The sequence below is a fragment of the Triturus cristatus genome, chromosome 12 (genome assembly GCF_964204655.1).
Source record: "Triturus cristatus chromosome 12, aTriCri1.1, whole genome shotgun sequence".
Classification (NCBI taxonomy): Eukaryota; Metazoa; Chordata; class Amphibia; order Caudata; family Salamandridae; genus Triturus; species Triturus cristatus.
The window spans coordinates 146,345,100-146,364,761 of NC_140595.1; the positions used below are offsets into that span (position 1 = coordinate 146,345,100).

The 19,662-nt window shown below is 44.0% G+C and overlaps 1 protein-coding gene across 4 annotated transcripts in view; it reads left to right on the forward strand.

Annotated features, from left to right (window-relative positions):
* LOC146772936 (rho guanine nucleotide exchange factor 11-like) overlaps positions 1-19,662 on the forward strand; it is an 896,981-nt gene that overhangs the window by 515,728 nt on the left and 361,591 nt on the right. For all 4 annotated transcript variants that reach the window (XM_085639320.1, XM_085639323.1, XM_085639321.1 and 1 more), the window contains 2 exons: positions 5,217-5,264; positions 8,314-8,504. In XM_085639320.1, coding sequence (XP_085495446.1) covers positions 5,217-5,264; positions 8,314-8,504 — 239 coding nt within the window. The remainder of the gene's footprint in view (positions 1-5,216; positions 5,265-8,313; positions 8,505-19,662) is intronic.

The following is a 19,662-nucleotide window of genomic DNA, read 5'->3' on the forward strand; positions in this document are numbered from 1 at the left end:
CTGTACAATTCTGTTCTTTTTATCTTCCTCGTCAGTTACTAGTCTGAAAGCAGTGTTTGGGGCAGAGCAACAAATAATTTTTGGTGTGGGGATGAAATGTTCTTCATGTACTGACCAGCTCGAACTGTCGAAATCTTGGCTTCAGGCTCTTGGGCCCTCATAACCAGGGCGCAGTTTAACCCAGAGTGGAAACTCAGGATGGAGTTATGCCACCCCCAGTTAAAAGTTACTACAGACCTGGACTGAAAAGGCTTGCAAACTCTGGATCCAGTATTTTGGGGCTCAGGCACTAGACCCTTTCAGAAGCTACACGGGCTGTGGGCTTCAGGCAGCATCATAGCACTGCTTCCCCCCTCCTCTATGGAGCAAGAAGAAAAAAAATGGAATCGAGAGAAAACACATGGAAAAGGACCCAGTATCTCCAGATATGTCATTAATCTTCATTCTAGGGAGAAACCCCATCAGTGGGTTTTAGTTCAGGAATACTTTCCGAAATCAAGAATTCCAGCCAATGACATCCCGTCAGCAAAATATACCAAACTTGTAATGAAGGCCATAATTGCTTATGTTGTTGACACTTAAAAGGGTCTCTAAGAACCGCAGCACGAATTGTCCCACCTTAAGGGACCCCTTACCATGCACATGCATGACTGCCATTGCAGGCTGTGTGTCTTGGTGCAGACAAAAGTGAAAACACATCGTCACTCGTCCCTGTGTGCCATGTCCCCTACCACAGCATATGATATTTGTAAGTCACCCCCTACAACAGACCTGACAGCCCTAAGGCAGGGTGCTTAATATTATATGTGAGAACATATCTGCCTGAGAAGATATGCCCCTGTGCTGGTCAGTCCTATTGCTGCCAGTGCACGTGACCAAGGAAGCCATCTTAAACCATGTACTGGACACTGGTGAAAACGAGTCCCCCAGCTACAGGATGGCTTCAGTTAAAATAGGGATGTTTGGTATCAAACATCTCTTCTTGATAAACTTATACTGATGCCAGTGTTGGATTTATCAAAACATGCACTCAGAGGCTTTGGTGCGCTTGCTGGCTGGATTCTGCCAGCCTGCCTGCTGAGACAAGTTTCTGACCTCTTAGGGTGAAAGTCCTTTGCTCTCAGGAGGTAAGGAACAAAAGCCTGTCTGGGGAAGAGTGAGTAACACCCCCTTCCACAGGATGACCTCCTGATTATCCTCCTTGGGCTGGCAAGCTTCAGAGGAGCCACCACCTTTAGAATGCACATCTGGCTCCCCTCTGTGCCCCCCCCCCCCCGCACCACCCCCCTGGTCCAGAACCCACTTGGCACCTGGACAGGCAGGAAAACTAGCTAGTCAGGTAGGCGTCTCACCCCCAGGCTAGTACCACCCTTAAGGTGGGCTACTCACAAGGTGGACACGATTTTTCAGAGGTAGCCATCTTTGTGTTGGCACACCTCGGAATTCTGGGAGGAGGGTATACCCATGTCCCACAGGACATGGTCATATAGAGCGTGTAGTGACCCTAAGGGTCAGTAGCCCATTGGCTGCTACCCTACACTCCCCTAACCTCCATAAATTCAGTATTTAGGGTAGTCCCTGGCACCAGAGAAACAGATCCTGACGACCTAAGAAGAGAGGACACCAAAGAGCCGCAAAAATGTTTTGATAAAAGTCAATAAAAAGGACAATTTTTAAATTTAAGAGTGTTAGAACGTTCCAAGAGATTTGCTACCTTTCAACACATAATAGAGGCCAGCATCCGTCTATTACGGTTTGGCAGTTTGCCTATAAATGTTGGGTTTTTGCTTGGAGATTGGGTGGCCACTTGACGAACCTATGGGCAACTTTTCTTAAGGTTAGGGAAATGTTGATTAGATTTTTGTGAGAAGTGGTAAGATGGCCATATCAAACATGTTTCTTCCATGTCCAGCACCTGTCATTTGTGCCAGATAACAAAATGTTGGATATTAATTGTGGCAGATGGGACACCAAAGTGTTATCTCATAATGTTACAGAGAATGACCTCTCCCATATGTTGTCTTCGGAGGTCAGTCGGTCAACACGATGTTAGCCCAAAGGATTGATTTTTGGATAACATGAGCATTCACAAGAGATGCTACAGCTTGCTAATATTGTGGAGGTGCAATTGTTGTTGCACCTTTTTGTTTTATCAAAACAAAAAAGCCTCTCTGCTCCCTTATGAGTTATTTTGTGAGTGGATGCTGCTGTGGTTCAAATGCAGACATCCCATTTCATTTTTGGCCACTTCCAATGCTGCACTGTAACTGACTGCTTTAACAAAACCATGGTGTAATTACTCACTGTTTGTGGAATGTTTTGGCTGATGCAGATGCTGAAGTGCTTGACTTTTGATTTCTCTGTGAACTTTGTTTTTCTCAAGTACACTCTTAACCACTGATGCATTAACCTCTTACTTCTTTATCATTCTGTGTTTTCTGGAACGGTAATGTACTTTTTCCTTGTGTTTTTGTGGTTTCTCTTGTGTAGTCATATGGATTGCCACTACAAAGCTTACCGACACACAGGCACATTTTTCCTTGGTGTACATATGGAGCACGCTCACCTTTCACTTGCAGCCTTATAGTCCATAGTTTGAATGGTGCTATTGTTCACTTGAGCACTCTTAGTTGACCCACCAAGAACGTTCACTGTACTGTTTTTCTTTATCACCCACTATTTTAACTTAAGAATGTTCAATTTATGTATTTAAGGAACTTGTTTCAATATGCTACACATAACTGAGTAGCTCAGGATTATTCCGCTTTTTAAAGTAAAGTCACGGATTCACATTTAAAAACATTGATGGTTGGCAGTTACAAGTAATCACCATATTTGATAGTCTTCTAGCCACAGATTCTCTACCTTAGAATATTTCTCAGGCGTCAGACTCGATCCAGAAAATCTTGAGCATTACTTCTGGGCGCCGGTAGTGGCGTTGTCCACCCTGGAAATGACGTGCACAGTGCCTGTATAGGAGCCTCCCCTGTGTGCTAACTACAGTTTGTTTCTTTAAGCACCATCAGCACAGTCCTGGAGAGAGTTGCGTCAGTCCTTTTTTGGACTACCTTTTCTAACTTTTTGCCAACATGCTTCTTGAGATACACTCCCAGTGTGTGCTAGGGATGTCCCCTGAAAAAACTGTGGGGTTTAAACCGTGTGGATCCTTTTGCATACAGATGTGTGTGACAGACCACCTGGTCTGCTTGTAGTGCCTGGGGTAGGCGACGACTCCAAGGTGTGCCAAGACTTACAAGTGATAAACCCTAAGGCAGTCTGGGAGCATGCCCTGAGCTCCTTGTCGCCCACACAGGACTAGTCTGCACTGCTCCGGCTCCAGTTGGGTCCTATGGATCTGTTTTTGGACCCGAATTGCAACAGGACACAAGTCTGTGAGCTTCCCCGGGTTACGTTCGGCTGAAACCGTTCCCGACACTTTGGTTATACTGACTCCCAATATGGAGTCTGATACTGGTATGAGGAACTGGTGGATGTTAGTGGTCTGGACATTTTTCCCGGACCCTGGCCAAGTCTGTCGTCCAACTGTGCCTATGGAGGAAGGGGCTTAATTTGCTGTGGTGGTGAGGAGGGCGGCTGAGGTCCTGGATCTTAAGCTGGCCTTGGTGGCAGTCTAGAATAAATTCTTGACAGAGGTGCTCCATCTAGGGTAGGTACCACATGGCTTCTGCTCCCTTTTAATAAAGCCCTCACTGATGTCCTGCTCAGGGCCTTGGACAAGCCCTGCACAGTCGCTCCTGTGCACAGGACAATTGCCTCCTGCCATCGCCCCATGCACGGGGAAGCAACTTCCATCACCCCACCCCAGAGAGCCTGGTCGTCCAATTAAGGCTTGACAATGGGCCTGTAAATGAAGGTGGTACAGTTAATTTTCTTTGTGCCGTGAAGTCGTGGATGAGAGTAAATTGCCATTGTAGAAAAATCTAGATCTGTTTGGTCAGTTGTTCTCTTGTCAACGGTAAATCTTCTAACTGGTCCTTGTCTCTCTGAAATCTTCTGGCCCCAGTGAGAGTGCTCCAAACCCCGTGGGTTGTATTTGCACCAGTGGTCTATTTTTAATCTGTGATAAATGCAGTTGTAAAATAATACCTTGTAGTATTGTGTTAGTTGATGAAAAGTTTGGACAACGCCACCATACTGCGGTAAAGCCGATCAAGTACTGTTGGATAGGCTCCCGAAATATCACCTACTCTGAGTTTCTATTTTAAAAGATACAACAGTACTGCTTATTCAAGCCGTTTTGCAATGTATGTTAATGTGCAATTTGTATGTAACTCGTCTCTTACTCAAGAGGGTGTCAGTGTGCCTTACTATTTACAATGAATAACAAACCCAAATCTCTAGAGTACGTTTCAAAAATAAATCAACAAGAAAGTTAATAACTTCAAATGTAAGATACATGAAAGTGAGTCATAGCAGTAATTTCAGTTTTTTTGAGTTTGGATCCCAATAGACTGAAAAGTTTAAATTAAGAAAATATTCACTGTGCACAAAATATTAGAAGAAAGGGCACCTAAATATATTTGTCGTCGTGGTCTTCCGCAGACATATCTCCGAATAATTACCACTGTCTGTGAACTTACTGGCCACAAATCTGTCATGGAATGAAACCACCTGGTCGATTTTGTGTCCAATAATATATTGTGAATTTTTTAAAAACAACTGTTTAACAGCGCATTGATGTCATTAAAATACAGCAGTAGTTGTCCGTTCTTTTAAAAAATATATATTTATGGTTTGAATTTTCTTGTTTTATCTACTTTCAGAAATGTTTTCTCTTGGTGTTCTCATAGTAGTTCAGGTCAGCATTCCAAAGAGATGGGGGGGCTTATAAAAACATGTTTCCCTTTTGGAAATCTGATTCAAACCATTGAGGCTTGATTCACCTTTAAGGTAAAATAAAATTCCCCTTTCATTGTAAAAGTCTTTCACACTTAGGGAGGCTCGAAAAAGCACTGCGCTCACGGAGACCTCACACAGCTGCTTTAGTGACTGTGTGCATGATTCAACTTCAGTGTCTCTTGTCCATTATTGATGTAAGACTCATACCATTGAAGATATTGAGTGTCTAAAACAGATAATGTATGCCGCATGCTTATTGCTATGATTTGGATTTCAATACGGTCATGATGTATTCTGGTAAAGCATAAGTATTTGTACCATTAAAACATGACTGATCCAAAGATTTCCACCAACAGGTCTCTGGAGAACCCCACCCCACCATATACCCCTAAGATGGGACGCAGGTAAGTAAGATCATAGAGGATGTGATGTAAGTTAGCTGACATGAGCAAGACCTATTAATTTGTGTACTATCTGTCAGTTGTTGACCATTAGAAAGTGGTTCAGTCATGGAATGTGTACATTCACAAAGAAGGCTTTGCTGGCTTAGGTTTTGTCTTCACAGATGCTCTTGAATATTGAAGTATTTATTTGCTTTTAGAATCATTCATTTCATTTAGAGAAAGAGCTCAGGACATTCACTAATAGGCTAATTGATGCTACAATCAAAACGAAAACAGTAAAGGGCCATAAGTAGCTGTGAGCACAGATTTTGCTCATAACTATGATCCTAAAAGTGTGAGTAGTACTATGTTGTACACTTTCTGGTTTGTCCCATTCCATTGATGGAATTCTGCAGCTAGAGGACACAAGTCTTTAGAAATATTGTATCATATTTAGAATCTAGCTTAATGATATTTAGGATTAGTGACTTCCTTCTTCTCTGTTGATCTTGACTGCTACGTTTTTGGGAACATGCTTGTAAAATACTTCAACGGACAGATTTTGCTAGGACAACATAACTTAGAAATGTACAGAATTTCTTCATGTTTGCATTAAGTACTTGTTTTTTGTTTGAACAGTGCTTTAAACAGAATTGTTTTAGAATGTGTTGATGATTGTACATGACTTTAGATTCATCAAACGTCCAGGGATATCAAGTTGGAGATCCCATACTTCTTGAACTCCTTCACCATCACCTTCCTCTTCCCACTTTGTCAACAGTGGGATTATGTGATCCTTAGCCGTGAAGACATCTGAGGCAGTGAAACATTTATTTTACTCTTCATTAAAAATGCTTCTGCTAAATGTACTTTTTGCACCAGACATAAAAGTAAAAACATTTATGAAGCAGTCGCTTACATAGATACACAGGAGGAAAAGACAGGAGAAAGTAGAGAATTTAGGGAGGGAGAATAGAGCAACAGGTTCCACTGAAGTGAAGGAAAACTGGAAGGTTGACAAACTAACAAAAAATTTAGTCAAGCAGAAAATCTATGAACTTCGACACCTCCAGGGAACACCAAGAACGTGGCATTCACCTATTCAGGTACAGTCAGTGTATTCCTAAAAAAAGGTTCAAATGCACAATTGTGGCCAGCCTATCCCTAGGTGAATGTCCAGGGAGGCCATCGTCCGGTACAGTGTCTGTTAGCCAGTCATAGGTTCAGTTGCCAGTTCAGAATAAAAGGAAAAAGCCAAAGAACTTTTTCGAGTGGCCCTGCAGCGGCTTAACGCCACTGGTTAGGAACTCAACCAGTGTCGACGTAAAATAAATGTAAACTACTGTAGTGTAATCTTTTTAATGGGAACCGTCCCATGATTGGAACTGTAAAGGTTCTATCGACAATTAAGATACCCAGTGGATAAAAAGTTAAATTATACTAATCTATTTATAAAGCTCAACAATATAGTCTCATGATTATATAGGAATTCTTTTTTGTGGCCAACATATACAGTTGTTATCTAACAAATATCTTTTTTAGAATAGGATAATATCAGTAACGTTTCAACCCCTTTTTTAAAATAGTCAATATCTATATGAAAGCAGTCTTATTGGACTTCCCATGTCTTCCATTTTCACAAAGATTTCAGCCTTCATACATTGAACATGTGTTTTGTGTATAAGGAATCCTGCTTCCTCAAGGCTCTGTGGTTGAATTCATTAAATGTGTCCTCCTGTATCATTTTCCAGTAAGTTCTCCTTATACTTCTTCACTTCAGAACATTCCATATTATGAAACTTTCAGTAATTTCCAAAGTTGCAAGATTGAACATCAACTCCATGTGTAGTTCAATGGCACTCATTTTCTTCTCAGATCTCTATCTTTATGTACATGTTTCACACTTCTCATCAATACTTAAAAACAATAAGCCTATAATATGTCACAATTGCCTGCCGATATTCCCTCACTAACAGGCAATAACTCTCATGTGGTTAGTCATAAGTACAAATCCAAAGGTTCACATTCTATGTTGAGTTGCAGCCTCCAATTCCACGTCACTCTTTAAGAGGAGGACGTGCCTCTAAATGCCCAGTTGAAGCATAAAAAAATCTAAAACAGAGATGTAAATACTTTTGCAGTTCTCAGGTGCCCTGGCACCAGCAACGCATGTCCGGACACAAAAATCAGTTGCCATTGAATAGCCATATACTCCGGTAAGGTCATGTATATTGATGTGTAGCCATGTAGGTCCAGTTCAGCCTCATAAGCACATGCACATTGTCCCACATGCCCATGCCCAATTTTGTTTTTAAATGTTCTAATATAGCCTTGACTATCCAGTACAGTCTTGGCCTCAAATGTTCTGGCAAAATATTAGCTTCAGATGCTCATTGCAGCTCCCCCTGCGCAGTAGGGCTACAAATACCCAATGAATCCTCTGCATGCATTTGTTAGTTGCTGAATGTTTCTTGATAGAAGGCAACGTACGGACCTTGTTGGAGGAACGCTGATCCCATCTTACTTTCTTCTTGTGCTACAGGAGCTCTTATTGGCTCACTTTAATTTATTCCCGGATACTTCAGTTTGGAGGCTGCTGGATGGAAGTTTTGGGCGTTCTTATACCTAGTTCCAATCAGAGACTCCCAGCAGCTTCCTCTATGTGCTGAGGGACTAGAAAGTATGATAAGGGATAGGAAATCAAGAAGGCAGTCCTAGCTCACAATGCCATATTTACTTTCTTTTGTATGCTGTCCCTGCGACCTCAGAGACCAGGAGATTGGCAAACTGCTAACTGGCTACTTCGCTCGTTACCCGCTAAATGATGTACGTCATAAGCATTCCATATGTTGTGTACTTTCATGCAAAGTTGTAGTTCTGTGTTTTGTTCCAGAGAGCAATGCAAATGACAGTGGTGGCCATTTGATGATAGACCAGAAAGTACAAACTAGTCTGGTTGTTCATCATAGCCCGAGTCATCAATTGTAAACATGCAGTTAGTATAATGTGTTTGTAAATAGTGTAACCTTGGTTTTTAAAATAATTTTCCATGTATTTATACCCCTTTCAGAAGCATCGAATCTCCTAATTTAGGGTTTGCTGGTGGTGATTCCCTTCTTCCTAATCTGTTAGAGGATGAGCTGTGCCATCTCTCAGACCTGGAGCCTGAACCAGACTCACAGAACTGGCAGCATACAGTTGGACGCGATGTTGCACCCCATCTACCACAGAAGGAGAGGGCTAGGCAGGAAGTCATACATGGTGAGCAGTCCAATTCATTGTTTGATTTCTGATTCAGGCTTGTTTTTTTCTGGAATGTTACAAAGCATTGTTTGAATTTTATTTGTTTCCTAATGAGCTTCAACAGCTGCAAAACATATGTTAAAGAATAGGGGGCATATGGTCAAGAATTGCCTTTTCCAAATTCTGATTCTTACTGAATTGCAATCAGGAATTCACAGTCCCTAATCCCTGGTTGGTTGCAAATCGACCTTCCTCATGAATATTAATGAGGTAAGTCACAATTTGTGACTCATTAGGAATGATAGCCTTCACAGGGATGGTGGCTTGCTGGGGTTAACAGACCACCATGCTTGTGATTGCTTTTAATAAAGAAATATTTGTGTTTTTTTCTAAATGGATCCCGTTTCCGTCAAGTAAAATAATAAATGAAACTATTAAGGTTCGTGGGACCACTTCCTGCTCTTACAAATATTTCTGTTCACATTCTCAAAGGGGATGGGGATCCTTGGGGACCCCTTCCCATTTGCGAATGGTTACCACTACCTTTTAGTACTCGGTAAACAAATTAATATTTTGCTGTAACTTGGTTGCAAAACATTAGTACATACCACTGCAAATTGATAGTTGAAAGTGAAGACCTAAGCACGCCCCTTCCAAATACCGAATCGTAATTGCAATTTCGCAGTTACAGATTCGCAGTTTGGCATTTGTACTTTAAAAACTGTTTTTCGCGGTCGCAAATGAGCTGATTCTGTGATTCAGCCAATTGCTGACCTCAAAAAAGTTTTGTACATATGGCCCTAGACCACCGTTTGCATTACATTGCCTCAAATGCATGGGAGCCCAATTATTTTGGTCACTGGTATAACGCGTTTAATCCTAAAGGAAATGCCGTTTTTGCCAGTGCATTATTTGCCTTACTCGAGAGATGTGTCTCAGTAATAAGGCCGGCTGGTTTCCCACCACGACTGTACTAGTAGGCCCTTGTTCTTTAAATACGACCTAGGTAAAGCTTGGTATAGAAGAAAGGCTTATATTAAAAAAAATAGCCTAACATTTTGAAAATATTGATGCAGGCTTGCACGGTATCTAGTAAACAAACTTTACTCCACTCTGTACAAAAATAAATCAAGAAGAGAAAGGGAAATTTGGAATCTGAAGTAAATGGCTGACTTCTTGACTTCCATTGGGTCTTACGTCATATGTGACGCGTTCAGTCAGTTCAAGCTGTTGAGTTCATACCACGTTGCATTTTGAGACTCACTATTTTAAGTATGGGCCCAACTCAGGAGGCACCCTACCATTGGCTAATAAGACAGGACTGTGGTTTTACCCTTTACTCTATCTAAGTGGTGAGTAAAGTAATTAGCCAGTCACTGCGTTCCTTTGAACTTAATGTATTTCTTCCGCCTTGCGAGCCAGATAACTGTAACCTGGGTCTGACTTCTTCAGCATGTTAGTTTGTCATGTGCTGAGAAGAAATAAAATCACTCCATGGATCTGAACACAGAAATGCGATGCTCAGAGTTGGCATTTGTATCTTCATCATTGTTAATTAGGGATTACTTGTGTGACCTGTTACCTGAGAATAATTATAATTTGTTTTTACTACACCGGTGATTCTCCAAAAGCCGCCTCTGAATTATTTGTAGTTCAAGGGAGCATTCAGTTACACATGCTTAATGGCCCATGTCCAGTACTAAACCCTAAGCAAGTTCAGGCATAGGAGCAAACAGCACTTATCATGAGGAGATGCTTGAGCCATCACTTTTAAAAGAAAATAAAGCAGTTTGTGGTGCTTTTCAAATCAAATCGGAAGCATTTTTATTCGGCAGAGAAACCTGCCATAAAAGCAATTTAAAATACATGCAAGGGAGAATAAATTAAACATCAACGTCAACCAACGTGTCATATAGAGCTTGAATAAAAGCATGCCATACATAAATAAATAGACTAAAAGAGTATAAGATCTTAGTGAAAGTGCATGGTGCTTCTTGAACGTACAGCTGCCTTAAGAAACAACCTTATGCAACAGGTTTTTGTCAGTTAAATCTTTTAGACCCCTTAAGCCTGTTGACATTTGCGATCATTTCTAAGCCTTAAAACAGTTGCTAAATATATTCTCCTTGTAAATAATTGGTAGTGCCCACAGAAAAAAGTGAAATGAATCATGGTTTGCTTAGATACATTGTTGCACGAGTAAACTTGTGAGCCCAAATTGTGCTGGAAACCTTGTGGAAAACAGAGGGAATATTTCAGGCTCCCGGCTCTAAATCGAAATAGGAGCAAGCACACCCAGCTCCCGGTTGTACTCACCAGGTTATCAGTTGACACAGCACCAAAGTTAGCAAGGAAGCAATCCCTAATGCTGGATTTTTGTGATTCTTCATGTAACCCAATACCCTGCAATTTTTCGAACAACAGGGCCTGTGCTTGCTTTATGCTGAGTAGTGCAACAATAGCTGACTCAGAAACAGCAAATCTTAGTCCAATCCCTTCCAATTACTTTATTTACGTGGGACAGCCAGGAAATAGAAAGCCCTTTGACACAAGCCAGGCAGTCAAAATGTATCTTTCTAGTGAGTGAGGCTTCCAAATTGCTCATAACGGAGAGCCACAACAGCACAGGACAAGTACATATTTGGTCACTTAAATAATTTAGTGCTAACTCCTTATGGCAAATAAAATGTGAGGTCAATGCGGGCACCATTAATACTTGCTTGCAAACGCATTTTCTTCCATTTGTAGCGACTGCGGGTCACTAATGCCCCATATTCCTGCCCTGTAGGTAGCAATGGGTACACACTGAGCTGAATATATTTGTAACAAAGGGGCAAGGGCTCTGCCTCCTGGTGGTGATAGTAAGCTAAGGAGGGAGCCTACAGCCTTCGACAATTTAAATCTGTTTTGCACAATTTGGTACACCCATGAGCTAGAAGCACTAAATAAAATCCCTAAATATGTAAAAGTGCTAGTGTGCAGTAATGTATTTGACCCTACTGTGATGGACTATGAGCGTATGTGCTTCGTGCCACAGGACAAAGTGAACAATTTTGAGAAATTGGTCCTTAGATCTACTTTCTCCTTAAAATCCACAAAATAATTGACTAAAATACTTAAGGCTTTCGTGGTGCGGGCCATTAGTACAGCGTCCTCCACATATAAATGTACAGCAATGGGTGCGCAGTTTGCCATGGGGACATCAGTGGTGCTATTTATTAGGTCCAAACTGAGGTTATTTATATATAAAATAAGGGGCAAGCACACACCCCTGACACACACCCCGTTCAACATTAAAAACATCAGACACTTCCCTTCCGGTCCCAAACCTAACACATGCTTTTGTCTCATCGTCTAAAGATATTAAAGTGCGCACCAGTGTTGGGTCCATCCCCATTCCGATTAAATTTTGCCATAACTTACACAGTCAAAGGCCGTCGTCAGGTCCATGAAAGCAAGATACAAGTTAGATTGCTTCGACTCGGTGTATTTACCTATAATAAGGTGTAAGTTCAAACATTATTCCACCGTACCTATTCCATTTCGAAAACCCAGCTGACACTCATTTAATACATTGTTTTCATAGACCCATGTTAATATCCTATTGTATAGGACTTTTCCAAAGATCTTAACTGGGATGTCTAGCAGGGATATAGGGCGATAAGTTTTAGGCTCAGAGTGACTCCCCTTTTTAGGTCTTGCGACCTGCGTTGCACTGCGCAGCAGTGCTTGCGCAGGCGAGAGTCCTTTTGTTCTGGGTTACAGAAATCGATCAAGGAATCGCACACGCTTGTGCGTGTGCGATTCCTTTTTAGCTCCTCCATTGGCCTTTGCGTGCGTCTTCTTCCAAAAGACTGCACGCAGTTGGCCTGAGGCACGTGCATAGCTCCTCCCATGGTCTATTGGTGTCTATTACGCGCACCAAGCACATAATAGACACCAATAGGCCGTGGGTGGAGCTGTGATCGTGCCGAGAGTCCGGCGTGACGCGCGCACCACTTGCTTTTCTTTACTTCTGGTATAAACGCGGCACCCGCGCTTTACAGTAAAGCGCGGGTGCCGCGATTATACCTAAGGTAAAGAAATAGATGTTCGAGGCATATGAGCTGCAGATCACACACTGAGGATAAGATCGCCATCTGGTGTTGGGCTCGGATGATTGCAGGTTGTTGTTGTCTTCGGAAGAAGCCTTTGGTCACGAGGTTGGTGACTCCTCCCCTGGACAACAGTGCGCATGGGCATCCACTCCATCGGCAGATTGTTTTTTTCCGCCATTGGGTTCGGATGAACTTTTTTCCGCTCCAGCAGAAAACTTCCAGCAATCAATTTAACTCTTTAATCTTCATTTCATCGACGTCGACATCAACTCGGACCGGTTCCGGAAGCGGCTGATGGACAGGACACCCTTCAAAAAATGCCCCCAGTGTGGAGCGAAGTTCCCCCACAGTGACCACCACGAGGTTTGCAACCTCTGCCTGTCGCCGGAACACAACGAGTCCACCTGTCCAGCTTGTTCCGCTTTCCGTTCGAAGAAGACCCTCCGGGACCGAAGAGCTCGACGCCATATTATGGCCAAACCAGCTCCAGAACCGGAGGACATCTTTGCTCAAGATGTTCCCGAAGACGACACCGAAGATCTCGAGATCGTGTCCGAAGCCGACGATTCCGATGACCTCATCACTCCAGGGCAGCGTGTGAGTACCACCCCCCCTGCCCCTGCCCCATCCAAAAAAGCATTGGTCAAGACTCCGCCAGTTGGGCCCAGTCGCGACCGGAAATCCTCTTCAGAAGCCCCGCCCTCGGCACCGAAAAATCAGTCGACACCGAAAAATCAGTCGACACCGAAAAATCCATCGGACCCGAAAAAATCATCGGCGCCGAAAACTGCGTCCCCGCCGAAACAAGCTCATAAAGACCCGAAGCGGATGTCACAGACACCACCTTCGGAGCCAGATGATCTTTTTCGACCAGATCCTACTCAGAAGCGGATCTACATCAATCCTAAAACGGGACATGTGACTGCCATCCCATATAAAAAGCGGAAGCTGGACACTACACCTCCCCCAGCTCCCATACGGAAAAAGGACTGTGCTACTTCACCACTTCGTCCTTCCTCTCCTGTTTTACCTCCTAACCCGTCCCCCCCTCCTCCTCCTGATTCTCCTTTACCTTTACCTTTACCTTTACCATCTCCCTATCATTCACCTCCTCCACAGGATGATCATGATGACTTAGGGGGAGGGGCGGACCCTGATTTATTTGATGATCCTGTTGACCCAAACGACCCTTTTACGTTCCCAGACCCAGCACCCATGGATGACTGGTCTTATCCTATACCTGACATGCCTGACCCCACTACCTACCCTTCCAAGCCCTCCCCTCCTGATGACCACCTAGGGTACGGCCAACTTATAAATAGGGCAGCAACATTCCACGGCGTTACAATGCACACAGACGCCATTGAAGAGGACTTTCTCCTTGATACCTTTGAGCAGTCACAAAAGACTGTTCACATACTGCCCATGATCAAAGGGGTTATAAAGCATGCTACTGAAGTCTTTAAGGACCCTGTTCGAGCTAGGGTTCTCAACCCACGCATCGAAAAAAAGTACCGACCAGCCCCGCAAGACCCTGCATACATTAAGGCCCAGCTCCCTTTAGACTCCCTAGTCGTATCAAATGCCAGGAAGCGCGCTAACTCACAGACAACTGGAGAAACGCCTCCCCCAGACAAGGAGTCTAAGCTTTTAGAAGCCTCGGGCAAACGGGTCGCCGCGCAGGCGGCTAACCATTGGCGTATTGCGAATACCCAGGCCCTGTTAGCCAGGTATGATAGAGCGCATTATGACCAACTTGAGGACCTTATGCAGCATCTGCCTGAACCTTTTAAGTCCCAGGCCTCTGACCTCATCCAAGAAGGCAAATTAATATCTAATGCCTCCATTAAATGCGCCTTAGATGCAGCAGACACTGCTTCTAGAGCGGTCAATACTGGCGTCTTACTCAGACGACATGCCTGGCTCCGTATTTCCGGTTTTAAACCGGAGGTTCAAACCGCAATTCTAGCTCAACCTTTCAACCAAGAGCAGCTATTTGGCCCTGCAGTGGATACTGCATTAGAAAAAATGAAAAAGGATAATGAAACTGCCAAGTCTATGGGAGCACTGCAGTCTCATCAAAACCGGGGTTCCTTTCGTCGCTCCTTTTATAGAGGAGGCTCCAAAAACACATCAACTGAGACCACGTCCACCTTTAAAAATTCTGGACAAACATCCCCTAACAGAGGTTACTTCCGGGGAGGTTATAGGGGAAACAATAACAAAGGTCGAGGACGGGGCAACAACAACAACACCCGCACCTCACCAGCCACCAAACAGTGACTTGCCACCACTCCCCCCAGACCATTCCACTCCGGTCGGGGGACGACTCCAACAATTCCTGCCTGTCTGGACTTCCATCACCACAGACAGGTGGGTAAGACAAATTATCCAGTCTGGCTACTGCCTCGAACTCATACAATCCCCCCCAAACATACCGCCCAAACAACGTCCAATGTCCTCGCATCATCTCTCTCTCCTCAAACAAGAAGTTCAATCCCTGTTACAAAAACATGCGATAGAACCAGTTCCCCTTCAACATCAGGGAAAAGGGGTATATTCTCTATACTTCCTCATTCCCAAAAAGGACAAAACACTAAGGCCCATACTGGATCTCAGACTACTAAACCAGTATATACATTCGGATCATTTTCACATGACCACTCTCCAACAAGTCCTCCCACTTTTACAACAGGGAGACTTCCTCGCCACATTGGACCTCAAGGACGCATACTTTCACATCCCTATGCATCCCGCTCACAGAAAATATCTACGATTTGTGGTAGATGGGCAACACTATCAATTTACAGTTCTCCCATTCGGAGTAACAACAGCACCCAGAGTGTTCACCAAGTGCCTAGCAGTCGTGGCAGCGCATCTCAGAAGACAACAGATCCATGTCTTCCCCTATCTGGACGATTGGCTCATAAAAGCCAATACATACCAAAAATGCGTTCTCCACACTCATCGCACCATCAAACACTCCACGATTTGGGATTCACTATCAACTACCCCAAATCCCACCTACAACCTTCCCACTTACATCAGTATCTAGGAGCAACCATAGATACATCCAAAGCCATTGCCTATCCCAGCACAGCCAGGATAGCCAGTATACAAAATCTCATCTCTCAATTTCAAACTCATCCATCTCTTCCAGCAAGAGTGTTCATGCAGCTCCTAGGCATGATGGCGTCGTGCATCTCCATAGTCCCACACGCACGACTTCAAATGCGTCCCTTACAAGAATGCTTAGCACAACAGTGGAACCAAGCTCACGGACAACTTACCGATCTGGTGTTGGTGGACAGTCGCTCACTTCGATCACTGAAATGGTGGAACACCATCAACCTGTCCAAAGGGAGACCGTTCTTAGAGCCTCTTCCACAAGTTGTGCTAACTACAGACGCATCTCTCACGGGGTGGGGAGCCCACCTCCTCCACCATACCACTCAGGGCAGATGGACCAGCCAACAAAAACTGCTCCACATCAACCACCTGGAACTCTTAGCAGTGTTCCTAGCACTAAAATCCTTTCAAATTCACCTAAAGAACAAAACTGTCCTCATACGCACAGACAACATGACGACAATGTATTATATACAGAAACAGGGAGGGACACACTCTCTCCAACTGTCCCAACTGGCACAGCAAATCTGGAGATGGGCAATTCCCCAAAACATCTACCTGTTAGCAGAACATCTCCCAGGGATCCACAATCAAGTGGCCGACCTCCTAAGTCGCCACACACAACAGATCCACGAATGGGAACTACACCCCAAAGTTCTACTCCCCTTCTTCCAAAAGTGGGGACAACCAGACATAGACCTGTTCGCCACCGCCGAAAACACAAAATGCCCAACCTTCGCCGCCAGGTTTCCACACCCACAGTCGAAGGGCAATGCCCTATGGATGAACTGGTCAGGCAGATTTGCGTACGCCTTTCCGCCTCTCCCACTAGTTCCATTTGTGGTACGCAAACTGAAACAACAGTCACTAACACTAATACTAGTGGCTCCCACTTGGGCACGTCAACCGTGGTTCACCACACTTCTGGAACTATCTTTAGTTCCACATCAAAAGCTACGCCTCTCCCCGGATCTATTAACCCAGAACCATGGAGAAATCAGACACCCAGATCCTCAAACACTGAACCTAGCGATCTGGCTCCTGAGGTCCTAGAGTTCGGTTACCTCAATCTCCCTCCAGACTGTATGAATATCATAAAGGAAGCCAGACGACCTACTACTAGAGCGTGTTATGCCGCTAAATGGAAACGATTTGCCATCTACTGCGCTAATAATGACATACATCCATTGGATGCTTCCATCCAAAACATCATTTGCTATCTACTACACTTGCAAAGATGCAATCTAGCGTATTCCTCTATACGATTACACCTAGCAGCCTTGGCAGCCTACTTGCAAAATAGGCAACACCTGTCCCTTTTTAAGGTACCAGCCATCAAAGCGTTTATGGAAGGTCTCAAAAGGATTCTTCCCCCAAGATTGCCACCTGCCCCAGTGTGGAATCTCAATGTGGTTCTAACAAGACTCATGGGCCCCCCATTTGAACCTATGCACAAATGTGAATTGCAATTCCTAACATGGAAGGTAGCCTTCCTTATCGCAATCACTTCCCTGCGCAGAGTAAGTGAAATACAAGCCCTTACATTTGAAGAACCTTTCTTACAACTACACCGTAACAAAGTGGTTCTTAGGACAAACCCTAAATTTCTTCCAAAAGTGATTTCCCCTTTCCACCTTAACCAATCAGTAGAACTACCGGTCTTTTTCCCAAATCCAGACTCGGTAGCTGAAAGGGCCCTACATACCTTAGATGTCAAAAGAGCCTTGCTTTATTACATCGACAGGACAAAACCTTTCCGAAAGACAAAACAACTCTTTGTTGCTTTCGCACCACCACACAAAGGCAACCCGATCTCCAAATCAGGAATAGCCCGGTGGATAGTTAAATGCATCCAAATATGCTACCTCAAGGCTAAACGTACACTTACAGTTCCCCCTAGGGCGCACTCCACGCGTAAAATAGGGGCTTCTATGGCCTTCTTAGGCAATATTCCCTTAGAAGACATTTGCAAGGCAGCCACATGGTCTACCACGCATACCTTCACTAAACACTATTGTGTTGACGTGCAGGCCAAACAACAGGCCTCCGTGGGCCAGGCTGTCCTAAAAACTTTATTTCAAGCTGCTGCAACGGATACAGGCGACCACCGCTAAGGGGAGCACTGCTGTATAATCTATCCTCAGTGTGTGATCTGCAGCTCATATGCCTCGAACGGAATATGCTACTTACCAGTATGCATCTGTTCTTGGCATGTAGAGCTGCAGAGTCACACACGCCCGCCCGCCTCCCCGGGACCTGTATCTGTTCCAGCATCCGTCTTACTTAGACATTACACATGGACATCCTTTCTTTCTTTTCTATATACTCCATCTTTTCCCATCATGGCGAAAAACAATCTGCCGATGGAGTGGATGCCCATGCGCACTGTTGTCCAGGGGAGGAGTCACCAACCTCGTGACCAAAGGCTTCTTCCGAAGACAACAACAACCTGCAATCATCCGAGCCCAACACCAGATGGCGATCTTATCCTCAGTGTGTGACTCTGCAGCTCTACATGCCAAGAACAGATGCATACTGGTAAGTAGCATATTCCTTTTTTTTCTATTTCTTTACGTTTGGTATAATCGCGGCACCCGCGCTTTACTTTTAATGTTATAAGTAAATCGCGGGTGCCGCGATTATTCCAAAGGTAAAGAAATAGATTTTTTTTTTCTATTTCTTTACGTTTGGTGAGTTTTTTTCATTGCATTTACCACCCCCAGCAGCTGATGTTATCATGGTTGGTAATCCCTGGCCTGCATGGGTGGATGGGGGGGATTTGCAGTTACTGCCACCAGGCTGCATGAAGATTACTGCAGCATGCACATGAACCCACCCTAACGGAAAAAAGGGTGGTACCTGCCAATGGGAATGGTGAAGGTGTACATATTTTGAACATTTTAGTAGAATTCGGTGTCTATTCACGAATCCTTCGGAGCCTTTCTAACAATCCATATATTTTACAAATAGTTTTAACTACGGGTTTTGAAATACATAGGAGTATACGTGACTGCGTGCACCTCGTAATTAACGTGCATTTCTTAACCCCTCCCCCAAAAAATGTCTAGTATCACTGCAGCCCCCCACCTCCGATCCATGTGCTGATCCTCGCTGTCTTCAATAAAACATGGACTTTTAAGTAACATCAATTTGTTGAGAAAGTGTTGGGTGCTCCTTCCTGCCTCTCGTTTTGTGAAGTCAAACCACACAGCAGCAGGTGCCCGCGTCTCAGTGTTGGGGCATATGTAAACAGCAAATAGGCAGGGTTGGGTTGCAAAAAAATTCTTGCTTTCCGGCAATAGCGAGGCCCTACAGAAGGTTTAGAAGGCCTCATGTTTATGACAAAAAAATGTTTTCCGGCGAAAAGGAAGGAACTTTACCAGCAGTGTAGTCTTTAGTGCCACTTTTTTCTATTTTCTTTTTCAGTTGCCTATTCCCAGGCTGTTCTGCAGACTTGGCCTCTTTGCAGAGTGACACTCCTCTCAGCAGCGTAGTCTCCAGCCTGGAGTTCCCATAACAGAGGCCCCAAGGAGGTGTGAACTTTCCACACTTGGGTGCTAACAGTGACACAGATAGTGATCAGGAAAAGAAACAAAAGGCTGCCCTCACCTAAAAGACCCTTCTCACTGTTGTGAATAAAGATTGCAGTCCCACCCTTCACTCCCACCATCTGCCAAGTGTCTGCGTTTGTGTGCTATGGAAGGAAGCCCTCAACAGCGAACAACATCATTAAACTCCACTACATACCACTCCACAACACAAAATACCATTCCACATAATTACACTCCAAACAAACACAATCCCACTCCACATAATTCCAGTTCACTCAATACCACATAATTACTATCCACATAATTCCACAGCATATCATGTAACATAATTCCAATTCACAAATCCTCTACACAAAATTCCATGCCACACAATTAGACAACTAACTAATCCAATCCATC